The 19,963-nt window shown below is 37.1% G+C and overlaps 2 protein-coding genes across 2 annotated transcripts; one reads left to right on the top strand and one right to left on the bottom strand.

Annotated features, from left to right (window-relative positions):
• Positions 1-15,948: 15,948 nt before the first annotated feature.
• Positions 15,949-19,078, bottom strand: LOC137963699 (small ribosomal subunit protein RACK1-like). The gene is made up of 2 exons (XM_068810866.1): positions 17,986-19,078; positions 15,949-16,482 (listed from the first exon to the last, which is right to left on the bottom strand). Exons 1-2 carry the CDS (start codon positions 18,826-18,828, stop codon positions 16,381-16,383), a joined length of 945 nt encoding a protein of 314 aa, XP_068666967.1. The 5' UTR covers positions 18,829-19,078; the 3' UTR covers positions 15,949-16,380.
• Positions 19,079-19,241: 163 nt separating this feature from the next.
• LOC137962208 (small ribosomal subunit protein eS17-like) lies at positions 19,242-19,670 on the top strand. The gene has a single exon (XM_068808946.1). It carries the CDS (start codon positions 19,242-19,244, stop codon positions 19,668-19,670), a length of 429 nt encoding a protein of 142 aa, XP_068665047.1.
• Positions 19,671-19,963: the final 293 nt, after the last annotated feature.

Raw genomic sequence — 19,963 nt, 5'->3', positions numbered from 1 at the left:
CTTGCATTATTACCTTTCGGCGCCGAAAGCAGGGGTAGAAATGTCTTTTCTGCTTGTGACATCATGATGATGATGTGCAGGAATCTTTTTAGCCGTCTTTGTTGACTTTGGTGTAGCCGTCATTGATGACTTTTTGTAGCCGCCTTTGCTGACTTTGTTTTCGTCGTGGGCCTAGTCTGTTGACGTGGCTGCTGACTAGTCTGTTGACGTGGCTGCTGACTGCTCATTCGGACAGCTGCCTTTCGGTGCACAGTTTACAGGTGTGCTCCTTCGAAAAAGTCTTCTGGGCCATCTGGCAGAAGCTTTCCTTTGTTGTTTTGCTGAAGGGGATATTTCCTCCAAGGAGTTTCTTCAGCGTAGCTTCAAGACTGGTCTGGACGGAGGCCGGAGTCTCTTTATAGCTTTTCGAGATGATCGTCAATGGGACGGAGGTCTTGTAGACGAAGCTTCTCTTTTTCTGAATCAGCTGCTTCATGAGCTGTATCAGGTTCTTGAGCCCGTGGATACGTCTGGTTGGCCAGACTGCTTCTGGGCAAGGCTTGGCTTTTGGAATATGTCTGGGATCATATTCCATGTTGGCGTCACCTTCTTTGATGCCTTCAATAGTCACGACGGAAATGCTTGGAAACATTTTTGTGTCAGTAACAATTTCAGCAATACAGGAAACGAAATGAAGTCGAATTCCTTTACTCTTGGTTATGGAGATGAAACTTTTGCAAGCCTCCATAATTTCCTTTGGCAGTTTCTCCAATACTGATAAATCGGTGGAGTGCAATACCATCTGTTTTATGAATCCATATGCGTAAAGCATGGATGCATATTTTGAGTCTATTTCATGACTCAGCTTCACTTGATTCCAACTGTTGCTGGGCTCAGTGGTGAAGAAGGGAGTGTTCATCCCTTGCTCAATTTGTTCATTCCATCTCTGGAATTGAACAGTATGATCGGATTCGATCTTTGAACGAACGCTGTCCACCTTTTGAGGGCGTAGCGAGGGTTCTTCAGACATAATGTCCGAAAGTTTTAAAGGTTTAAATTTCTTTAAAAACTCAAACTCATTAAAACTAGTTTTATCTGGTTTATTTAGGCTTTTCAACCTTGTAAACTCAGACGGGGTAACCAATTTTGTCTTGAATGATTTCTCATTACTAGACAAGTCCGTTTCCATCTGGGATGGATCCGTTAAGACTTCCTTTTCAGCTCTAGACTGACAGGTAGAAGTCCCTGATTCCGATTTCAATGAAATCGTTAAGGTTTCCTTTCCAGCTCTTGACTGGCAGGTAGAAATCCCTGATTCCCCTATCTTCAGAGAAGATTGGGTTGTGATTTCCTTCTCATGCCTGGCATGACCGGTAGAAATCCCGGGTCGACCTGTGTTTATCAAAACACGAAAGTCATCCGTCTGCTGATTAGCTGACGTTGTTGCTTCCTTTTCTCGCGATGGAGATCCGGTAGAAGTCCCGGAGGAGCTTGGCATTTCATGCCGTTGAGTGAGTTCTTTTAACTCTTCGGTTAATTCTTTAACCTTGAGTTGTAAGACTTCTCCACTTAACCCGTAACGGGCACAATTCTCATGAATGTCTCCTCGTTCTGAAAGAACTAAAAGACTGTCGAATAGTGACTGTAGAGTTGAAAGCAATACCGTGAGTGGGGCAATTGCTGCTGCTAGGTCCGTCAGGGTGCTGCTGAGGGGATCCATTTTACCTGTCTGTAACACAAGAAAATTCTCGAGTAAGAGTGTCAGGTAAATAGTTTTTATCTCCTTTAATGTGTTCAACAGTAAAAGAGAATTGAAAGAACCATTGCTGCCAACGGAGTAACCTACCGCGACAAAGTGAATCTTCTAAATTTCTTGTCATAAAACCGACAAAATTTTTACAGTCAGTTCTTACCAGAAATTCTTTGGGAGCGAGATAAATATAAAACTTTTTTATCCCATTCTTTACTACTAAAATTTCTTTTTCATAAGAATGATAGTTTGTTTCAGCAGATGAAAATGTTCCTGATGTATATTTGCATATTCTTTCAGAATCATTGATTTTGCATTTTAGGACTGCTGCCCAAGTGTGATCAGAGGCATCAGTTTCTAAAATCAGATTTGCATCTGGATCGGGTAGAGTTAACACTGGGAGGTGTTTCATCATTTGTTTGATCCGGATTACTTCGAGACTATCAGAGGGTGTCCATTCCCATTTGATGTCTTTCTTTAGTTTCTTTTGAAAGGGTTTCCTAATTTTTGCTAAATTCTTTATGAATTGTTCAGCATATGTTAGGCATCCTAAGAAACGTTGAAGTTGTTTTATATCTTCAATTTCATTCGGAAAAGCAGCTAGTTTTTCCAGAATATGATTTTGAAGAATGATTTCTCCTTTTGAGATGTTTAGACCTAAGAAGTCTATCTTGGTTTTAAACAACTCAGATTTCTTTTTGCTGAGTGCTATCCCAGCAGTTTTTAAGGCATTTAAGACCTTAAGTAATTGCTCTTTATGTTGATCCTTGGTTTCTGAAAAGACTAGGATGTCATCAACATAGACTAAGCAAAATTTAAAGAATGGTTTGAGGATATCATCCATTCTTCTTTGAAATATGTTGGGAGCTTGTTTTAACCCAAAGGGCATTACAAGCCACTCATAATGTCCTAAAGGACAACTGAATGCAGTAAGGGGAATAGCTCTTTCGGTTAGACGAATTTGCCAAAACCCAGATTTGCAATCAAACTTAGAAAACCATTGTTTTCCTCTTATGGCAGCTATTAATCTTTCTTTGTTAGGAAGATAGTAGCCATCCATTTTTGTGGCTTCATTAACCTTTTTATAGTTAATGACCATTCGAGCTTTTCCTCGTTTTATCTCTGCATGATTCCGTACCAGGAAAGCAGGAGATGTATGTGGAGAATGACTTGCGTGGATTAATCCTTGAGCTAGCAAATCATTTATCTGTGTTGAAAATTCTTCAACATCAGAAGGAGTGTAAACCATAGGTTTTTCTCGGATTTCTTTTTCAGGATCAAGAAGTTCGAGGTCGGCATATGGTTTTTGTTTATGCCACCATTCTAAGGGTTTCTCAGAACAAGTGGATTCTAGAAGTTGCTGAACTTCAGATTCACAGGACTCAGCGAGGAGCAGAGTTTCTAAGGGAGGAATCTCATCACCACGCTTGCTGCGTTTTTTGAAGACTTGATGGAGGACATCTCCATTGCCAGAAATGGCATAGGCTTCAGTGGGTTTTACTGCGTAGACAAATACAGCAGTATTATCGATCTCACGTCGAGTGCGACATCGAAGTTTATAGTAGGCTGGTGTTTGCTCTACTGGGGCATGAAACATGAGCCATTCATTTCCTAGGACTAAATCTGGTCCTGTATTTATGTTTGATCCTAAACTAATGAGTTTTGGAATCATAAACTTTTCACCTCCAATGTCGAGATGAATGTTTCGAGCTTCGGCAGGGAGAGAGATAGTGTCGCCGGAGCCAACTGTTACTTGAAGAGGTACTTCAAGCGGTTTCCATAGATCCGTGGGAAGTAGATTTTGTCGAGCTAGACAATATGAACTTCCTGTGTCTACGAGAGCGTGTATATGGAATTTGATATATCCAGGTAGTTTAAGCATGACCGTGATATAAGAATTTCCAGATGCAACATGCTCTGCGTTTATGCGGATACTCATTCAGAGAAGGAACCTGAAGAGTCTGACATGTTCTCTGAGTTTTCTGAGGAGGAAGACTCAGTTTTGAGATGAAGTTCATATACTTCATCTTCTGACTGGATGTCATCATAATGGATGATTTCCAATCCTTTTTCTTCGGCTAGTACCATGTATGTACTGTATCGCCGTTGTTGTTTTTCATTTGGACAATCTCTGGCGAAATGTCCTTCTTTCTGGCATATCCAGCATTTGCATTTGCTTGGGGTTTTCCCCTTTGGGCAGTATGCATTTGACCCTTTACTGGATGTGGTGGGGCCAGAATTTGTTCTTTTTCGAAAGTATCTCTTTTTAGGAGTATACCTTGTTGTAGAACTTTTTTGTATCCTAAATTTTTTCTGTTGAAATTTCTTAGGATATTTTCGTTGCTTATGGGAGGTGGTTTTGCAACCATAAGCTCCTACATTTTTGTTCTGGTTTGAACAACATAATGTTTGTTTGTTTGCCTTACTACTTTTCTTTTGTAGTTTTTGGGCTTCACAAAGATTTGCCAACATGTCTTGTACAAATCTATGTCTTCTTCCTAAAGTATCAATGTTTAGGAAAATGTCCATGGTTAATGTACCAAGTTCTGGATTGTTTTGCCAATACTTTGTAATGTAGTCTTTTTCAGCTACATGTGCAAATGGTTCTGGCAATTTTGCATAAAAGATAGACAGATAAGGTTTTTGATCTTCTTTTTGCAGTTTATAGAAGTAACTTGCAAACTCGCAGTAATACTTCTCATAAAAACAAATGTTACAGATTTGTAACTTGTTTAATTTCTGAAGAGTTTCTAAACGTTTTCTTTGTTTAGTACTCTCATTGTAGGCTTCTAGGGTTGGATGTATTCCTAGAAATTCCTTTGATATCTTAGCCACTAATCCTTTCAAGATATTGGCTATCGATATTGAGGTATTAGCTCTTTTTTGGTCTTCGGGAAGGTTGTCCCACCAAAGAGCTACATTACCCTGTAAAGCATGGGTAAAGAAATTAAATGCTGATTCTTGGTTCCAAGATTCATGCATATTTGCAGCATTGCTCATGCTTCTTTCCCAATCTTTAAGGACTTTTTCTCCATCCTTGGGGCAATCCAAGTTGAGATAAAATCCAAAAGGGTTTATGCTATCTATGGTTTGGTGTCCCTTAGTAGCATTTGAAGGGTCGACATTTGTATATTTTGTCGAATACCTTTGTCCTCCCAGGGATATTTTGGAATGGGAGAAACTTTCTCGTTCTTGCGGGTGAACCGCAGTACGGTTTCGGAAGTTATCTTGAAAGCTATCTTCCATGTAGGTATCTCGTACCCTTGAAGTTTCTGCTTCAAAGTGGTCGCTACCACGAAGCATTCGAAATCTTTTACCAAGATCATCTGCCTTTTTGTCTTTAGCAGAGTAGTCTGTTTTCTTGGTATTTTCTTCTGCAACTTCATCAGATTCCCAGGCTTCTGGTTCACTGTCGTGTTGCTCTTGTTGTTTACTAGAAGATGGTTTTTCTTCTTGAACATAATAAATCGGTTGGCGACCGAAGGTATTATATTCTGCGTAAACTTCATCATCGGTGGAGGATGATGCTTTTGAAGCGATCCTAAAAGCAGGTGGTGTTGGATCCTTTCTTCTAGGTGCTATGCAAGGTGTTGCAAAGTACACTAGTTTTTTAAGCCATCCGGTGATGTCAGGAAGGCCTAATGGCAATGGAGTTTCCATATCCATTAAATAGAAAAACTCATTCATTTTTTACAAAGCTAGGAGGTTTAGCTTTTGTTTAATACTTTTGATCTTGCATCGAAATTGATGGATGCGATTCGTGTATCTGTCCCAATGGAAATAATACATTTCCATAGAGTGGATAGAATCATCTTCTGGTTGAAGCATGTTTCTTAGTAAGAGGGTGAAGGCTAGGCCATCTCTCGTTCTTTGCAAACGATCTAAAAGTTTTTGCCGATAGATCATCTGTTTCGGGACGCTGTCCAAGCTTGTTCAGCATCTTCCTTTGTCCGGAACTTTCGGTGAGAATTTCCGGGAAATCCTATGACTTGAGCTTGGGCGTCTTCCCAGCTGTCATATATTCCTGTTGCTCTTCCTATGAAGACAACATACCAGTATTTTGTTTTTTTTGGTTTTCCGTATATACTTGTAGAGGCTTCTCCTGTTGAAGCGGTGTCTACAGGTTGGTATACGGTTTCTTCATGGGTCATTCTGTAGATTTCTCTTTGCAGAATGATTACCAAATCTTCTAAGAATTGCTTAGATAGCATATTCTTGAAGTTCAAGTTGTTCAATCCTGATTTGGTGTTTCAGGTCTTTGATAACTTGTTTTAACCCTACTGGACCAAGTCCTAAGAATCGTCCATCTCGGATTATTCTTCTTCCTTCGTTGTTATATTCTACAACTAAAGGATTTTCTTCGAGCTCTTTGAGTTTGGCTTGAACTCGTGCGAGTCGATCTTTTAACTGTCGAATCCAGACTCTCTGGAATTCGATTTGATTATCATACCTTCTGGTCATGATATATCTTCGCAGTCGCGAATAATCTATAAGTCTTATCGCTGGATTAGACCTATTTTGTTCCATAATGGACTTTCGGTTTTGTACATTTGTTCCTTACAAATGTTACTTGGGATGTGACCGGTATGGGTCGTAACTGTTTGGGAGTATGTATACCTAAACAGAAAGAATCAAAGTTAAGCTTTGACTTCTTTGACACATACAAAACCAAGTCTAATACTCGGCTCTGATACCATTTTAAAGACGATGAGAGCCTCTAGCAGACTCTGACAGCGGACTACTGATACCAAAGCACTATTGCTATGATATCGACACAAAAGTCTCTAGCAGACTTGTACACAGCGGAAGACAACCTAGGGATGAGGTCAGCGGAACTAGAATCCTAGGGACAACTACCTGTCAGGTAGTGGAGAAAACATCTAAAGGCAGCGGAAAACATCGATGACTCACACAATACTATTCCTACAGTCACATTTCGTCAATCCTATCATTTTACCATTAGGCCACTGTCTTGCTTCCTACCACATGTTACTGCTATATACTCGTTTGTGTCTATTTCATAGCTATCTAGTAGGCCCAACATGACTTCTGCTGCTACCTAGAACTTCTTCGGGGTTTGACCCTATTCCTGCCGGCTTACCACCACGTGGGCAGTTCCGTCGATGCGGTCCTCACGGTCTTCAGAGGGCCCCGAGCCGTTCATATTAACCGTTGCGGCTCCATGGCTGCTTCAGCAGGGTAGAGCACAGCTCCGTTTCGTTTTCTACCTCGGAGCGTAGCCGAATAATTCCAAGTCTCTAGCGTCTGTCCTATTTGGCACTATTTCAATACTATTTCCTTTCGACGAGTGAACAGTAAACATGAATAGTAATCATGAATAGTAACCATGAATAGTAAAAATGAACAGTACTTTTGAACAGTAACTTTGGAACAGTAAAAACAAACACTGTGGAGATCAATACATAGATGCGGAACATGAACAGTAAAAACAACTACTGTACGAATCACAATATTACAAACATGCGGAAATATAAAAAACATTGTTCAAAACAAAAGAAAGTAAAAATAACTAAATACATACCCTTAAAAAAGGGAAAGAAAAACTACTTATCTACATAACTCCCGAAGTTACCGACCGTGGCACCGGTCGGTTCCCTCTTTTCTACTCAGCCATTACGGCTGTTTAAGCACATACCGTGCTTGTGGAACTTGCTGGAGAAAATGTACCAAGTTCTGGATTGTTTTGCCAATACTTTGTAATGTAGTCTTTTTCAGCTACATGTGCAAATGGTTCTGGCAATTTTGCATAAAAGATAGACAGATAAGGTTTTTGATCTTCTTTTTGCAGTTTATAGAAGTAACTTGCAAACTCGCAGTAATACTTCTCATAAAAACAAACGTTACAGATTTGTAACTTGTTTAATTTCTGAAGAGTTTCTAAACGTTTTCTTTGTTTAGTACTCTCATTACTCATTCAATTCCTTTGCAACCTTTATTTTCAAACTTTTGAAGCAGAAAATGGTCATTATTGGTTTCATGTCATATATCCCAATCCAAAGACTGAATGATGAACTTCATTCTTACCTTCCAATATTTATTGTTTATTTCATTGAACAAATGTTGACGGTTGACAAATTGTCCTTCGATAAAGAGCAGTTTGTCTTGATATGTCATTTAATCCTTTTCAAAATCAAAGGGATTTTTATTTTAATTAAGTATTTGGCATGCGTTGATACCAATTATTGACCCTTGTGGCTTCTCAAAAGAGGGCGGAATTGAGATTATCAAATTAAAATCAAGTTGTGTCTGCAACTAAAAATTATGCATATAAGTAATTCAGAGTAAATTTAAACATTCACACACCATAGGGACAAACAGATTTTTTTGTTATCGATGTTTCCTTAGTGGTAGTCACTGCCTAAGAACCCTTGCTTGAAAAAATTCAATTATTTAAAAAACTATAATAGCTAGAATTACAAAAGAAATTATGACTTTTTTTTGCCACGTGCAGCTCAATACACAATTTTTACAATGCCAATCTCCCCAAGAGATAGCTGCTGGATTCTAACTCTAGCTAGGCCTTTATATCTAAATTATATAGGTTCTAGATGAACCATTCACAAATTTAAGTAAAAGAAGGACAAAAAATACAACCTTACTTGGAAAGATGTTTCTCCTTGAGAGATTCTTCATCTTCCTTTATAACACGATGTGAAATGATGAATGAGCTTTGACTCGTGAATGCAAGGATTTAATGTAAGAGATATGAGATTTTTCAAAGTATGAGGCTCTCTCTTTCACTCTAAAGCATTTTTAAAAGAATTTGCAAGATTGAAAATAATAGAACGAGTATTTGACAATAAATACTCATTAACTTCTCAATACATAGTTTGGTGGGGTATTTATTGCCCATCCAACTCAAACTAATCGCTATTTGTTCGTTTGCAAAAATCAATCATTGAAAAGTGATTGATCGATCAATCGATCATAATAACTATTTTTTTGTTGGAGACTTATTAATTGATGGAATGACCGATCAATATGTTACTATTGCTCTAGAAAAGTAAATTTCATCGATCACGGAATGATCTATCAAACGGAATTCCCTTTAGTGATGCATTACAAATATGATTGTATGATCAATCATGCTTTATATCCCTTACTAGCATGGTTTTGTCTAGTCAATCAATCAGATACAATGTGAAAGTTTTCTTGCCTAGGTAGAAATGATCTATCAATCCAAGTGGAATGATTGATCAAACTTATAGCATGAAATGCCAATATTCTGGATGATCAATCAATCGATTATAGTTGATCAATCGTGTTTTATATTTCTGGCATGTATAGTTCTAGATAATCAATTATTCCAATGCCAGTTCAACAATGTTGACTTTTAGAAAATGATAAAATTTTTCCCCAAGTACTATAGCATGTTCTAAATGATATTTATGATGTTCCTAAACATGGCTAAATGCATATTATTACTTAAAACTTCGATTTTACATTTATACATGGTTTGGTGGGATATTTATTGCACCTCCAACTCAAACTAGTCGTTATTTGTGCGTTTGCAAAAATCAATACATTGATTGATCAATCATTGCAAAGTGATGGATCGATCAATCATTGAAAAGTGAAGGATCGATCAATCGATCATAACGACTATTTTTTTGTCGGACAGTGACTTATTGATCGATGGAATGACCAATCAATATGTTACCATTGGTCTAGAAAAGTTAATTTGATAGATCATGGGATGATCAATTAAAAATAATTCCCTCTAGTTGTGCATTACAAGTATGGTCGTATGATCGATCATGCTATATTTCCCTTACTGGCATGGTTCTATCTGGTCAATCAATCAGATACAATGTGAAAAAAATTTTGCCAAAGTAAAAATGATCTATCAATCCAAGTGGAATGATTGATCAAATTTATAGCATGAAATAGCAATATTCTGGATAATCAATCAATCGACTATGGTTGATCAATCATGTTTTATATTTTTGGCATGTATAGTTCTAGATAATCGGTTATTACAATGTTGACATTTAAAGAATGAGAATTTTTTCCCTAAGTACTCTAGCATGTTCTAAATAATATTTATGATTTTCCTAAGCATGTCTAAATACAAATTATTAACTAAAACTTCGATTTTACATTTATACATGATTTGGTGGGGTATATTTATTGCTCCTCCAACTCAAACTAGTCGTTATTTGTTCGTTTGCAAAAATCAATACATTGATTGATCAATCATTGAAATATGATTGATCGATCAATCGATTATAACGACTACTTTTTTGTCGGACAGTGACTTATTGATCGATCGAATATTGATTGATCGAATGATCGATCAATATGTTACCATTGGTCTAGAAAATTAATTTGATCGATCACGGGATGATCAATCAAACAAAATTCCCTCAAGTTGTGCATTACAAATATGATTGTATGATCGATCATGCTTTATATCCCTAACTAGCATGGTTCTGTCTAGTCAATCAATCAGATACAATGTGAAAATTTGCTTACCAAGGTGGAAATGATTTATCAATCCAAGTGGAATGATTGATCAAACTTATAGCATGAAATAACAATTTTTTGGATAATTAATCAATTGACTATGGTTGATCAATCGTGTTTTATATTTCTGGCATGTATAGTTCTAGATAATCAATTATTCCAATGCCAGTTCAACAACGTTGACCTTTAAAGAATGGGAATTTTTTTTCCTAAGTACTCTAGCATGTTCTAAATGATATTTATGATGTTCTTAAACTTGTCTAAATGTAAATTATTACCTAAAACTTCGATTTTACATTTATACATGGTTTGGTGGGGTATTTATTGTTCCTCCAACTCAAACTAGTCGTTATTTGTTCGTTTGCAAAAATCAATACATTCATTGATCAATCATTGAAATGTGATTAATCGATAAATCGATCATAATGACTATTTTTTTGTCAAACAATGACTTATTGATCGATAGAATGATCGATCAATATGTTACCATTGGTCTAGAAAATTAATTTGATCGATCACAGGATTATCAATCAAACAAAATTCCCTCTAGTTGTGCATTACAAGTATGATTGTATGATCGATCATGCTTTATATCCGTTACTGTCATGGTTCTGTCTGGTCAATCAATCAGATACAATTTGAACATTTGTTTGCCTAGATAGAAAACATCTATCAATCCAAGTGGAATGATTGATCAAACTTATAGCATGAAATGACAATATTCTGGATAATCAATCAATCGACTATGGTTGATTAATCATGTTTTATATTTCTGACATGTATAGTTCTATATAATTGATTATTTCAATGCTAGTTCAACAATGTTGACCTTTAAAGAATGGGAATTTTTTCCCTAAAAACTCTAGCATATTCTAAATGATATTTATGATGTTCCTAAACATGTCTAAATACAAATTATTACCTAAAACTTCAACTTCACATTTATACATGGTTTGGTGGGGTATTTATTGGTTCTCCAACTCAAACTAGACGTTATTTGTCCGTTTGCAAAAATCAATACATTGATTGATCAATCATTGAAATGTAATTGATCGATCAATCGAACATAACGACTATTTTTTTGTCGGACAGTGACTTATTGATCGATGGAATGATCAATCAATATATTACCATTAGTCTAGAAAAGTTAATTTGATCGATCACGGGATGATCAATCAAACAGAATTCCCTCTAGTTGTACATTACAAGTATGATCGTATGATCGATCATGCTTTATATCACTTACTGGCATGGTTCTGTCTGGTTAATCAATCAAATACAATGTAAAAATTTGTTTGCCTATGTAGAAATGATCTATCAAACAAAGTGGAATGATTGATCAAACTTATAGCATGAAATGACAATGTTCTAGATGATCAATACATCGACTATGATTGATCAATCATGTTTTATATTTCTGGCATGTATAGTTCTAGATAATTGATTATTCCAATGCCAGTTCAACAATGTTGACCTCTAAAGAATGGGAATTTTTTCCCTAAGTACTCTAGCATGTTCTAAATAATATTTATGATGTTCCTAAACATGTCTAAATGCAAATTATTACCTAAAACTTCGATTTTACATTTATACATGGTTTGGTAGGGTATTTATTGCTCCTCCAACTCAAACTAGTCATTATTTGTTCGTTTGCAAAAATCAATACATTGATTGATCAATCATTGAAATGTGATTGATCGATCAATCGATCATAACGACTATTTTTTTGTCAGACAGTGACTTATTGATCGATGGAATGATCGATCAATATGTTACCATTGGTCTAGAAAATTAATTTGATCGATCACGGGATGATCAATCAAACATAATTCCCTCCAGTTGTGCATTACAAGTATGGTCGTATGATCGATCATGCTATATTTCTCTTACTAGCATGATTCTATCTGATCAATCAATCAGATACAATGTGAAAATTTTCTTGCCTAAGTAGAAATGATCTATCAATCCAAGTGGAATGATTGATCAAACTTATAGCATGAAATGGCAATGTTCTGGATGATCAATCAATCGACTATGGTTGATCAATCATGTTTTATATTTCTGGCATGTATAGTTCTAGATAATCGATTATTCAAATGTCAGTTCAACACTATTGACCTTTAAAGAATGGTAATTTTTTTCCCTAAGTACTCTAGCATATTCTAAATGATATTTATGATGTTCCTAAACATGTCTAAATACAAATTATTACCTAAAACTTCAACTTTACATTTATACATGGTTTGGTGTGGTATTTATTGTTCCTCCAACTCAAACTAGTCGTTATTTATCCATTTACAAAAATCAATACATTGATTGATCAATCATTGAAATGTGATTAATCGATCAATCGATCATAACGATTATTTTTTTGTCATATAGTGACTTATTGATCGATGAAATGAGATATCAATATGTTATCATTAGTCTAGAAAAGTTAATTTGATCGATCATGGGATGACCAATCAAACAGAATTCCCTCTAGTTGTGCATTACAAGTATGATCGTATGATCGATTATGTTTTATATCCCTTACTGGCATAGTTCTGTCTGGTCAATCAATCATATACAATGCGAAAATTTGCTTGCCTAGGTTGAAATGATCTATCAATTCAAGTGGAATGATTAATCAAACTTATAGCATGAAATGGCAATTGTCTGGATGATCAATCAATCGACTATGGTTGATCAATCATGTTTTATATTTCTGGTATGTATAGTTTTAGATAATCGATTATTCCAATGCCAGTTCAACAATGTTGACCTTTAAAGAATGGGAATTTTTTCCCCCTAAGTACTCTAACATGTTCTAAATGATAATTATGATGTTCTTAAACATGTCTAAATACAAATTATTAGCTAAAATTTTGATTTTACATTTATACATGGTTTAGTGGGGTATTTATTGCTCCTCCAACTCAAACTATTCGTTATTTGTTCGTGTGCAAAAATCAATACATTGATTGATCAATCATTGAAATGTGATTGAATCGATCATAGCGACTACTTTTTTGTCAGACAGGTACTTATTGATTGATGGAATGATCGATCAATATGTTACCAATAGTCTAGAAAAGTTAATTTGATCGAACACGGGATGATCAATCAAACATAATTCCCTCTAGTTGTGCATTAAAAATATGATCATATGATCGATCATGCTTTATATCACTTACTGGCATGGTTCTGTCTGGTCAATCAATCAAATACAATGTGAAAATTTGCTTGCCTAGATAGAAATAATCTATCAATCCAAGTAGAATGATTGATCAAACTTATAGCATGAAGTGGGAATGGTTTGGATGATCAATCAATCGACTATGGTTGATCAATCTTGTTTTATATTTCTGGCATGTATAGTTCTAGATAATCGATTATTCCAATGCCAATTCAACAATGTTAACCTTTAAAGAATGGGAATTTTTTTCCCCTATGTACTCTAACATGTTCTAAATGATAATTATGATATTCTTAAACATGTCTAAATGCAAATTATTAGCTAAAATTTCGATTTTACATTTATGCATGGTTTGGTGGGGTATTTATTGCTCCTCCAACTCAAACTAGTCGTTATTTGTTCGTTTGCAAAAATCAATACATTGATTGATCAATCATTGAAATGTGATCAATCGATCATAACTATTTTTTTGTCAGACAGTGACTTATTGATCGATCACTATGTTACCAATAGTCTAGAAAAGTTAATTTGATCGAACACGGGATGGTCAATCAAACATAATTCCCTCTAGTTGTGCATTACAAATATGATCGTATGATTGATCATGTTTTATATCATTTACTGGCATGGTTCTGTCTAGTCAATCAATCAGATACAATGTGAAATTTTGTTTGCCTAGATAGAAATAATCTATCAATCCAAGTGGAATGATTGATCAAACGTATAGCATAAAGTGGGAATGGTCTGGATGATCAATTAATCGACTATGGTTGATCAATCATGTTTTATATTTCTGGCATGTATAGTTCTAGATAATCGATTATTCCAATGTCAATTCAACAATGTTGACCTTTAAAGAGTGGGATTTTTTTTCTTTAAGTACTCAAGCATGTTCTAAATGATATTTATGATGTTCCTAAACATGTCTAAATGCAAATTCTTTCCTAAAACTTCGATTTTACATTTATACATAGTTTGGTGGGGTATTTATTGCTCCTCCAACTCAAACTAGTTTGCAAAATTCAATACTTTGATTGATCAATAATTGAAAAGCGATTGATCAATCAATCAATGATAATGAGTATTTTTTTGTCGGATAGTGACTTATTGATCGATGGAATTATCGATCAATATGTTACCATGTCTAGAAAAGTTAATTTGATCGATCACGGGATGATCAATCAAACAAAATTCCTTTTAGTTGTGCATTACAAGTATGATCGTATGATCGATCATGCTTTATATCCCTTACTGGTATGGTTCTATCTGGTTAATCAATCAGATACGATGTAAAAATTTGTTTGCCTAGGTAGAAATTATCTATCAATTCAAATGGAATGATTGATCAAACTTATAACATGAAATGGTAATATTTTAGATGATCAATCAATCAACTATGATTGATCAATCACGTTTTATATTTCTGGCATGTATAATTCTAGATAATCGATTATCCAATGACAGGTTAACATTACCAGTACTTTAACATATTCTAAATGATATTTATGATGTTCCTAAATATGTCTAAATACAAATTATTACTTAAAATTTTGATTTTATATTTATACTTAAATAAGGGAGTTTCAAATACTCTTTTATATAAGTGACTTACTTTGGACATTTGGCTATTATACTTCAAAGAGACGATCTTCAATAGTATTTAGCGTCTTGAAATCTTAGACCTTGAGATACATTTACTCTTGAAGGTGAAATATCTGAAATATTTAGGTGTTCAAATTGTTAAATCAATTAAGTTTAATTATCATAAAAAACAACCTACACTTTACACTCAAATGAGCCACTCCCCCTCAGTATGTTATTTACATATGTGTACTTGAATGCCCTATTACATAACCAAATCCATAAGACCAAGTCTACTTTCCTTATGATCATGAAATGTGTTAGGTCCAAGTCATGTGTCCGCTGTTGTAAACCATGTTATGCCACTTGGAGCTCATGTTGGCACCATGTGTCACTCATGTGCCAACTCTCCTGCTTGTGTGGTGCCTATATGCCATTGATCAAGCTTAAATCTCATTAATCAATCAAAATTTGGCTAAAATTTCAATTTTGACAATTGATAATCTTGTTGACTATTTTGACCTTTGGGAGCTTTGATTTTAACCTTTGGTCTACCTAATTTTGGGCAACAACTGCCCATGTTTTCAACAGTAAAACAAGAAATCTAAATAATAACATTTAGAAATACAATAAAATTTAAATTTAAAATGTTGACATAAAATGGATATGAGGCCATATTATCTTTTACCTCTCTTACTTGCACGTCTAAACATGGGAGAAAAGGAGGCACTTCCATATCAGAATGACTAGGGGTTGTAAGCACTTCCATATCCACTAGTTCAGATTTCTAAATATCTATATAATGGATACTATAAGCCTCAGATTAGACTAGCCAAAAGCATAGACAATATGGAAAGAGCTACAATCTCCCAGATTTATCAAAAGAAAACTAAAACAAACAAAGGAAGAAACGAGTATAAGAATCATATTTCTTATGACTTTGATGAAATTTTGGGAAATGTAAATTCGGAAAAGAAAGCAAACAAATATTTCTCAATACTCTGGGGCAAAAAATGAAAACATGCCTGCAAGTTACAAACTCCGGAATAGGCCTTTTTGCCCTCTTCAATTGAGAGCAAGAATATGAATCCCAATCCTTCTCTAGTGTTCTCAAATATCCGCCCTCAAACCAAGGAAGCCACAATTCTCTTAAGAGAAACAATCATAAGGCATAACCAACAAAGTATGAAAATATGCAACAACCAAACACCTCAGTGATCATTCAGTGTAAAGGTAAAAAACTACATTCCTAATACTAATGATCTGAAATAATCTAACCTCATCACGATAACAAAAAGAAAACCCACAAGAGAATTCATAAACCACTGTTCCACAAAAGGGGCCGGGAAAATCCTACTTTTTTCCAGTAAATCTTGCAATTTACACTCCAATTCCATTATGTCCTCTAATAACGGCCAATGCTCCAAACCCTGATGGCACCATCAGTATATCCAGTAAACAAAGTGCTGCCATCAGCACTCCAGCTCAAACTCGTACAATAAAGCAACTGCACCCACAGTTTCGATAAGATTTAGTAAATAACCCAATAACTTGATACAATGTCAGATAGTATTTTTCTATAAGCATAATTTTTATGCAATACACATGCATACCATTCCAAAATAGGTAGATGACATTCTGGACAGCGGCCCATGGCCTCTCCAGGATGTCATTTGGAAAGAAATTGTAATCATAAACAAATAATGAAGCAACTGAAAAGGTAGGAATTGGATTTTTACAACAGGAGTTAAGCATTTTTTTAAGGAAGGAGTATGAATATTCAATAAAACAGGAGAGAAATAGAACTTATCATGGTGGGCTGTCCTCCACAACAAGGTGTTAGAGGGAAGATCCTTGTTTAGCGTGTAAGTCTGCCAAATGATTGGCAGATCTTGGAGTGTGGGTCTATGTACAATTTCGACAAGAAGTTATGTTACAAATTTTGAAATAAATATCCCACTGTCTCCAGGAGTTAAGCATTGACATGCTCTCTCAACCAAAAAAGCATGCCAGAATACTCAGAAGACGGTAGGAACCCCTACTAAAGCAAACACAGCTCTGCAACTCCACATGATCTTTATCATTTCTAACATCAATCATTGGCAAAAAGCAAACACAGCTCTGCAACTCCACATGATCTTTATCATTTCTAACATCAGTCATTGGCAAAAAACAATTAATAATTTTTCATAATTATCAACAAAAATATAAAGTGACGATGAAAACGAAGACAACCATAGAAATAAAAATAGTTGGAAGTAAACAAAAAAAAAAATCCCATGACAGTAACCCGTTACCCTTATTCTCTTAAATGTTCCCCAACCTGTTCAAACTTAGAAAATTAGATTAAGATAATAGCAAGACAAGTATCCATCCGAAATTTAGTGCCTCGGGAACAAAACAAGACCATAAAGTAATAAGTCAGGTGACTACAAACTCAGCAAAAAATTGCATGACTACAAATTAGACCCCATTAGTGCTCTTTCTTGGGAAGATTAGAATAAATTTTCAGGCAGAAATACAATTCTAGGAAGCCTCAGTGCCTCACATTTTCTGGAAAACAATATCTAAGCTGGAATCCCTTGTACAAATTGGATGAAATGTCAAATGAACTCCATTTCCGACCACACCAATTTACAAGTTATGGTTAAGTATCCGTTACAGATTCAAAAATAAAACACAAAAACAATCAAGTTCATCAAGAAGGGTTAGAGATTTCAATTGAAACATCATTAATGAATCCTCCTTAAAAGAATCAAATCTTCGTTAAGAAGACTCATGTGTATAATAAAATTTTATCAGGTAAAGAGACACTGCGCAAATTCATGGTAATTAACATGAAAAAACAATACTCTTTACATGGTCAGCACATTACGTTTTCCCATCTGTTTGATTCGAGTAAAATGCCTATGTACACAGGAGAGTGCAAGAAAAAACTTCGATCTAACTAGCATGCTGATGGTGTATTCGGTAAATAAAACAAAACTCTGACAAACTCCCAATGCTTTACCTGATTCTGCCCCTGGACCGCTTCAGGCTTGAGGTCCTGCACGATGCTCTTGCTTTCCAAATCCCAAATTTTGACGCTTTCCTGTGTAGCTGCACACAGCCAATACCTGTTTGGGCTAAAACAGAGAGCATGAATGATACTGCCGGCATCGAGCGAGTATAATCCCTTCCCTTCAGCAAGGTCCCACAATAAGGTGACACCGTCTTTCCCTCCGCTGGCGCAAAGCGACCCATCGGGCGAGACCGCCACCGTGTTCACGTAACCAGCGTGTCCGGTGAGGGTAGACTTAATTTTGCAGTTGGTAAGGTTCCAGACCTTGACAGTACGGTCCCAGGACCCAGACACAATGGTCGGGTTAATCGCGCTGGGGCTGAACCTGACGCAACTCACCCAATTAGTGTGGCTGTCGGCGTCCTGGATAGTGTACTTGCACTCTCCAAGGGTGTTCCAGAGCTTGATGGTGCGGTCACGTGAAGCGGAGACAATCTGGCGGTTATCCATGGAGAAGGCGACGGAAAGGACATCCTTGGTGTGTCCGACAAAACGGCGGGTGGTGAGGCCGGTGTTAAGATCCCAGAGACGGAGTTCGCCGTCCCAAGAGCCGGAAAGGGCAAACTGGCCGTCGGAGGAAAGGACGACGTCCTGGATGAAATGGGAATGGCCGGTGAGACGGCGACGGGGCACACCGTAGGTGGACTCCTCCTTGGTGAGGTGCCACAAGAGCACCGACTTGTCTCGTGAGGACGAGACAATCATGTCGGAGTTGTCAATGGGAGCAGCAATGGCGGTCACCCAGTCGGCGTGACCCTTCATGGTGCCGCGGAGGACCAAAGTCTCGCCCATGGCTGAGAGTTTCTCCGAGATCTGGCTCTCTCAGGGGTGAAGGTGGGTGATGAGCGAGGGAGGCGAGGGAGGCGGGGGAGGCGAGGATTTGGAGTTAGGGCAGAAGCAATCTAGTCTATAGCGATGGAGTCGAAGGTATCGGGGACACGCTGGGAATCGTAACGCTTTGGGTTGCGGGAATCCGGGTAAGCGGGGAGAACCGTCAATGGGATCCAATAAAGACTATAAGGGCCAGGGGGATGCTTCCAATACGATGCCTACCCCTTAAACCCTTCAATTGAATCAACAAACCACCCCCCCCCCCCCCCCCCCCCCCTGACACCTTTAAAACCCTTTGGGGGGTGTCTGGCCTAGTGGAGGAGCCCCAAAACGAGCTTTGCTCTCAATCTTTTGGAGAGTTAACCTGATCGACAATGGGGCGCGTAAGGACGAAGACTGTGAAGAAATCTTCCCGGGTGGTGATCGAGAGGTACTATTCTCGCATGACCCTCGATTTTCATACCAACAAGAAAATCCTCGAAGAGGTTGCCATCATTCCGTCGAAGCGCCTCCGGAATAAAATCGCTGGCTTTTCCACGCATCTGATGAAGAGGATTCAGCGGGGTGCCGTGAGAGGTATCTCGCTCAAACTCCAGGAGGAGGAGCGAGAACGCCGCATGGACTTCGTCCCAGACGAATCTGCCATTAAAGTCGACAATATCGAGGTCGACAAGGAGACCATGGACATGCTCCAAGCTCTCGGCATGGCTGACCTCCCCGGTGTCACCAAGCAACCGGAGACATCGATTGGTGGTGCTGCCTACTCCAAGCCTGTCGGTGTTTTTGGTGGAAGAAGGGTTTAGGTGAGCGCATTCCATTTCTATGAAGCGGATCAGTGGACAAGATCTTGTTTGGAAATGACAGTTCGAATGTGTTTTTACCGTGGCTTTAAGAAGCGATCAGTTCGTGGATTTTGCTTGAGAAACGGTTTTTTTTCCCTTGTTTTGCTTGTTTAGCTTCCTCTGTCTTAGCATAGTTCTCTAGCTGCTCAGCACTTAGAACTGTCCCCTTTGTTTCTGTTGCAGATGTATCTACACCAGTGGCAAAAACAGCAATCTTTGCCTTTTCTGCTTGCTTGATACTTCCCAAAGCATCA

This window comes from Aristolochia californica, unplaced genomic scaffold, assembly GCF_029961685.1.
Source record: "Aristolochia californica isolate CCGP_79_NKW_82.1479 unplaced genomic scaffold, dmAriCali1.0.hap1 SCAF_4, whole genome shotgun sequence".
NCBI lineage: Eukaryota > Viridiplantae > Streptophyta > Magnoliopsida > Piperales > Aristolochiaceae > Aristolochia > Aristolochia californica.
Note: the sequence above shows the minus strand (reverse complement) of the source record. Positions and strands in the feature narration are given on the sequence as shown.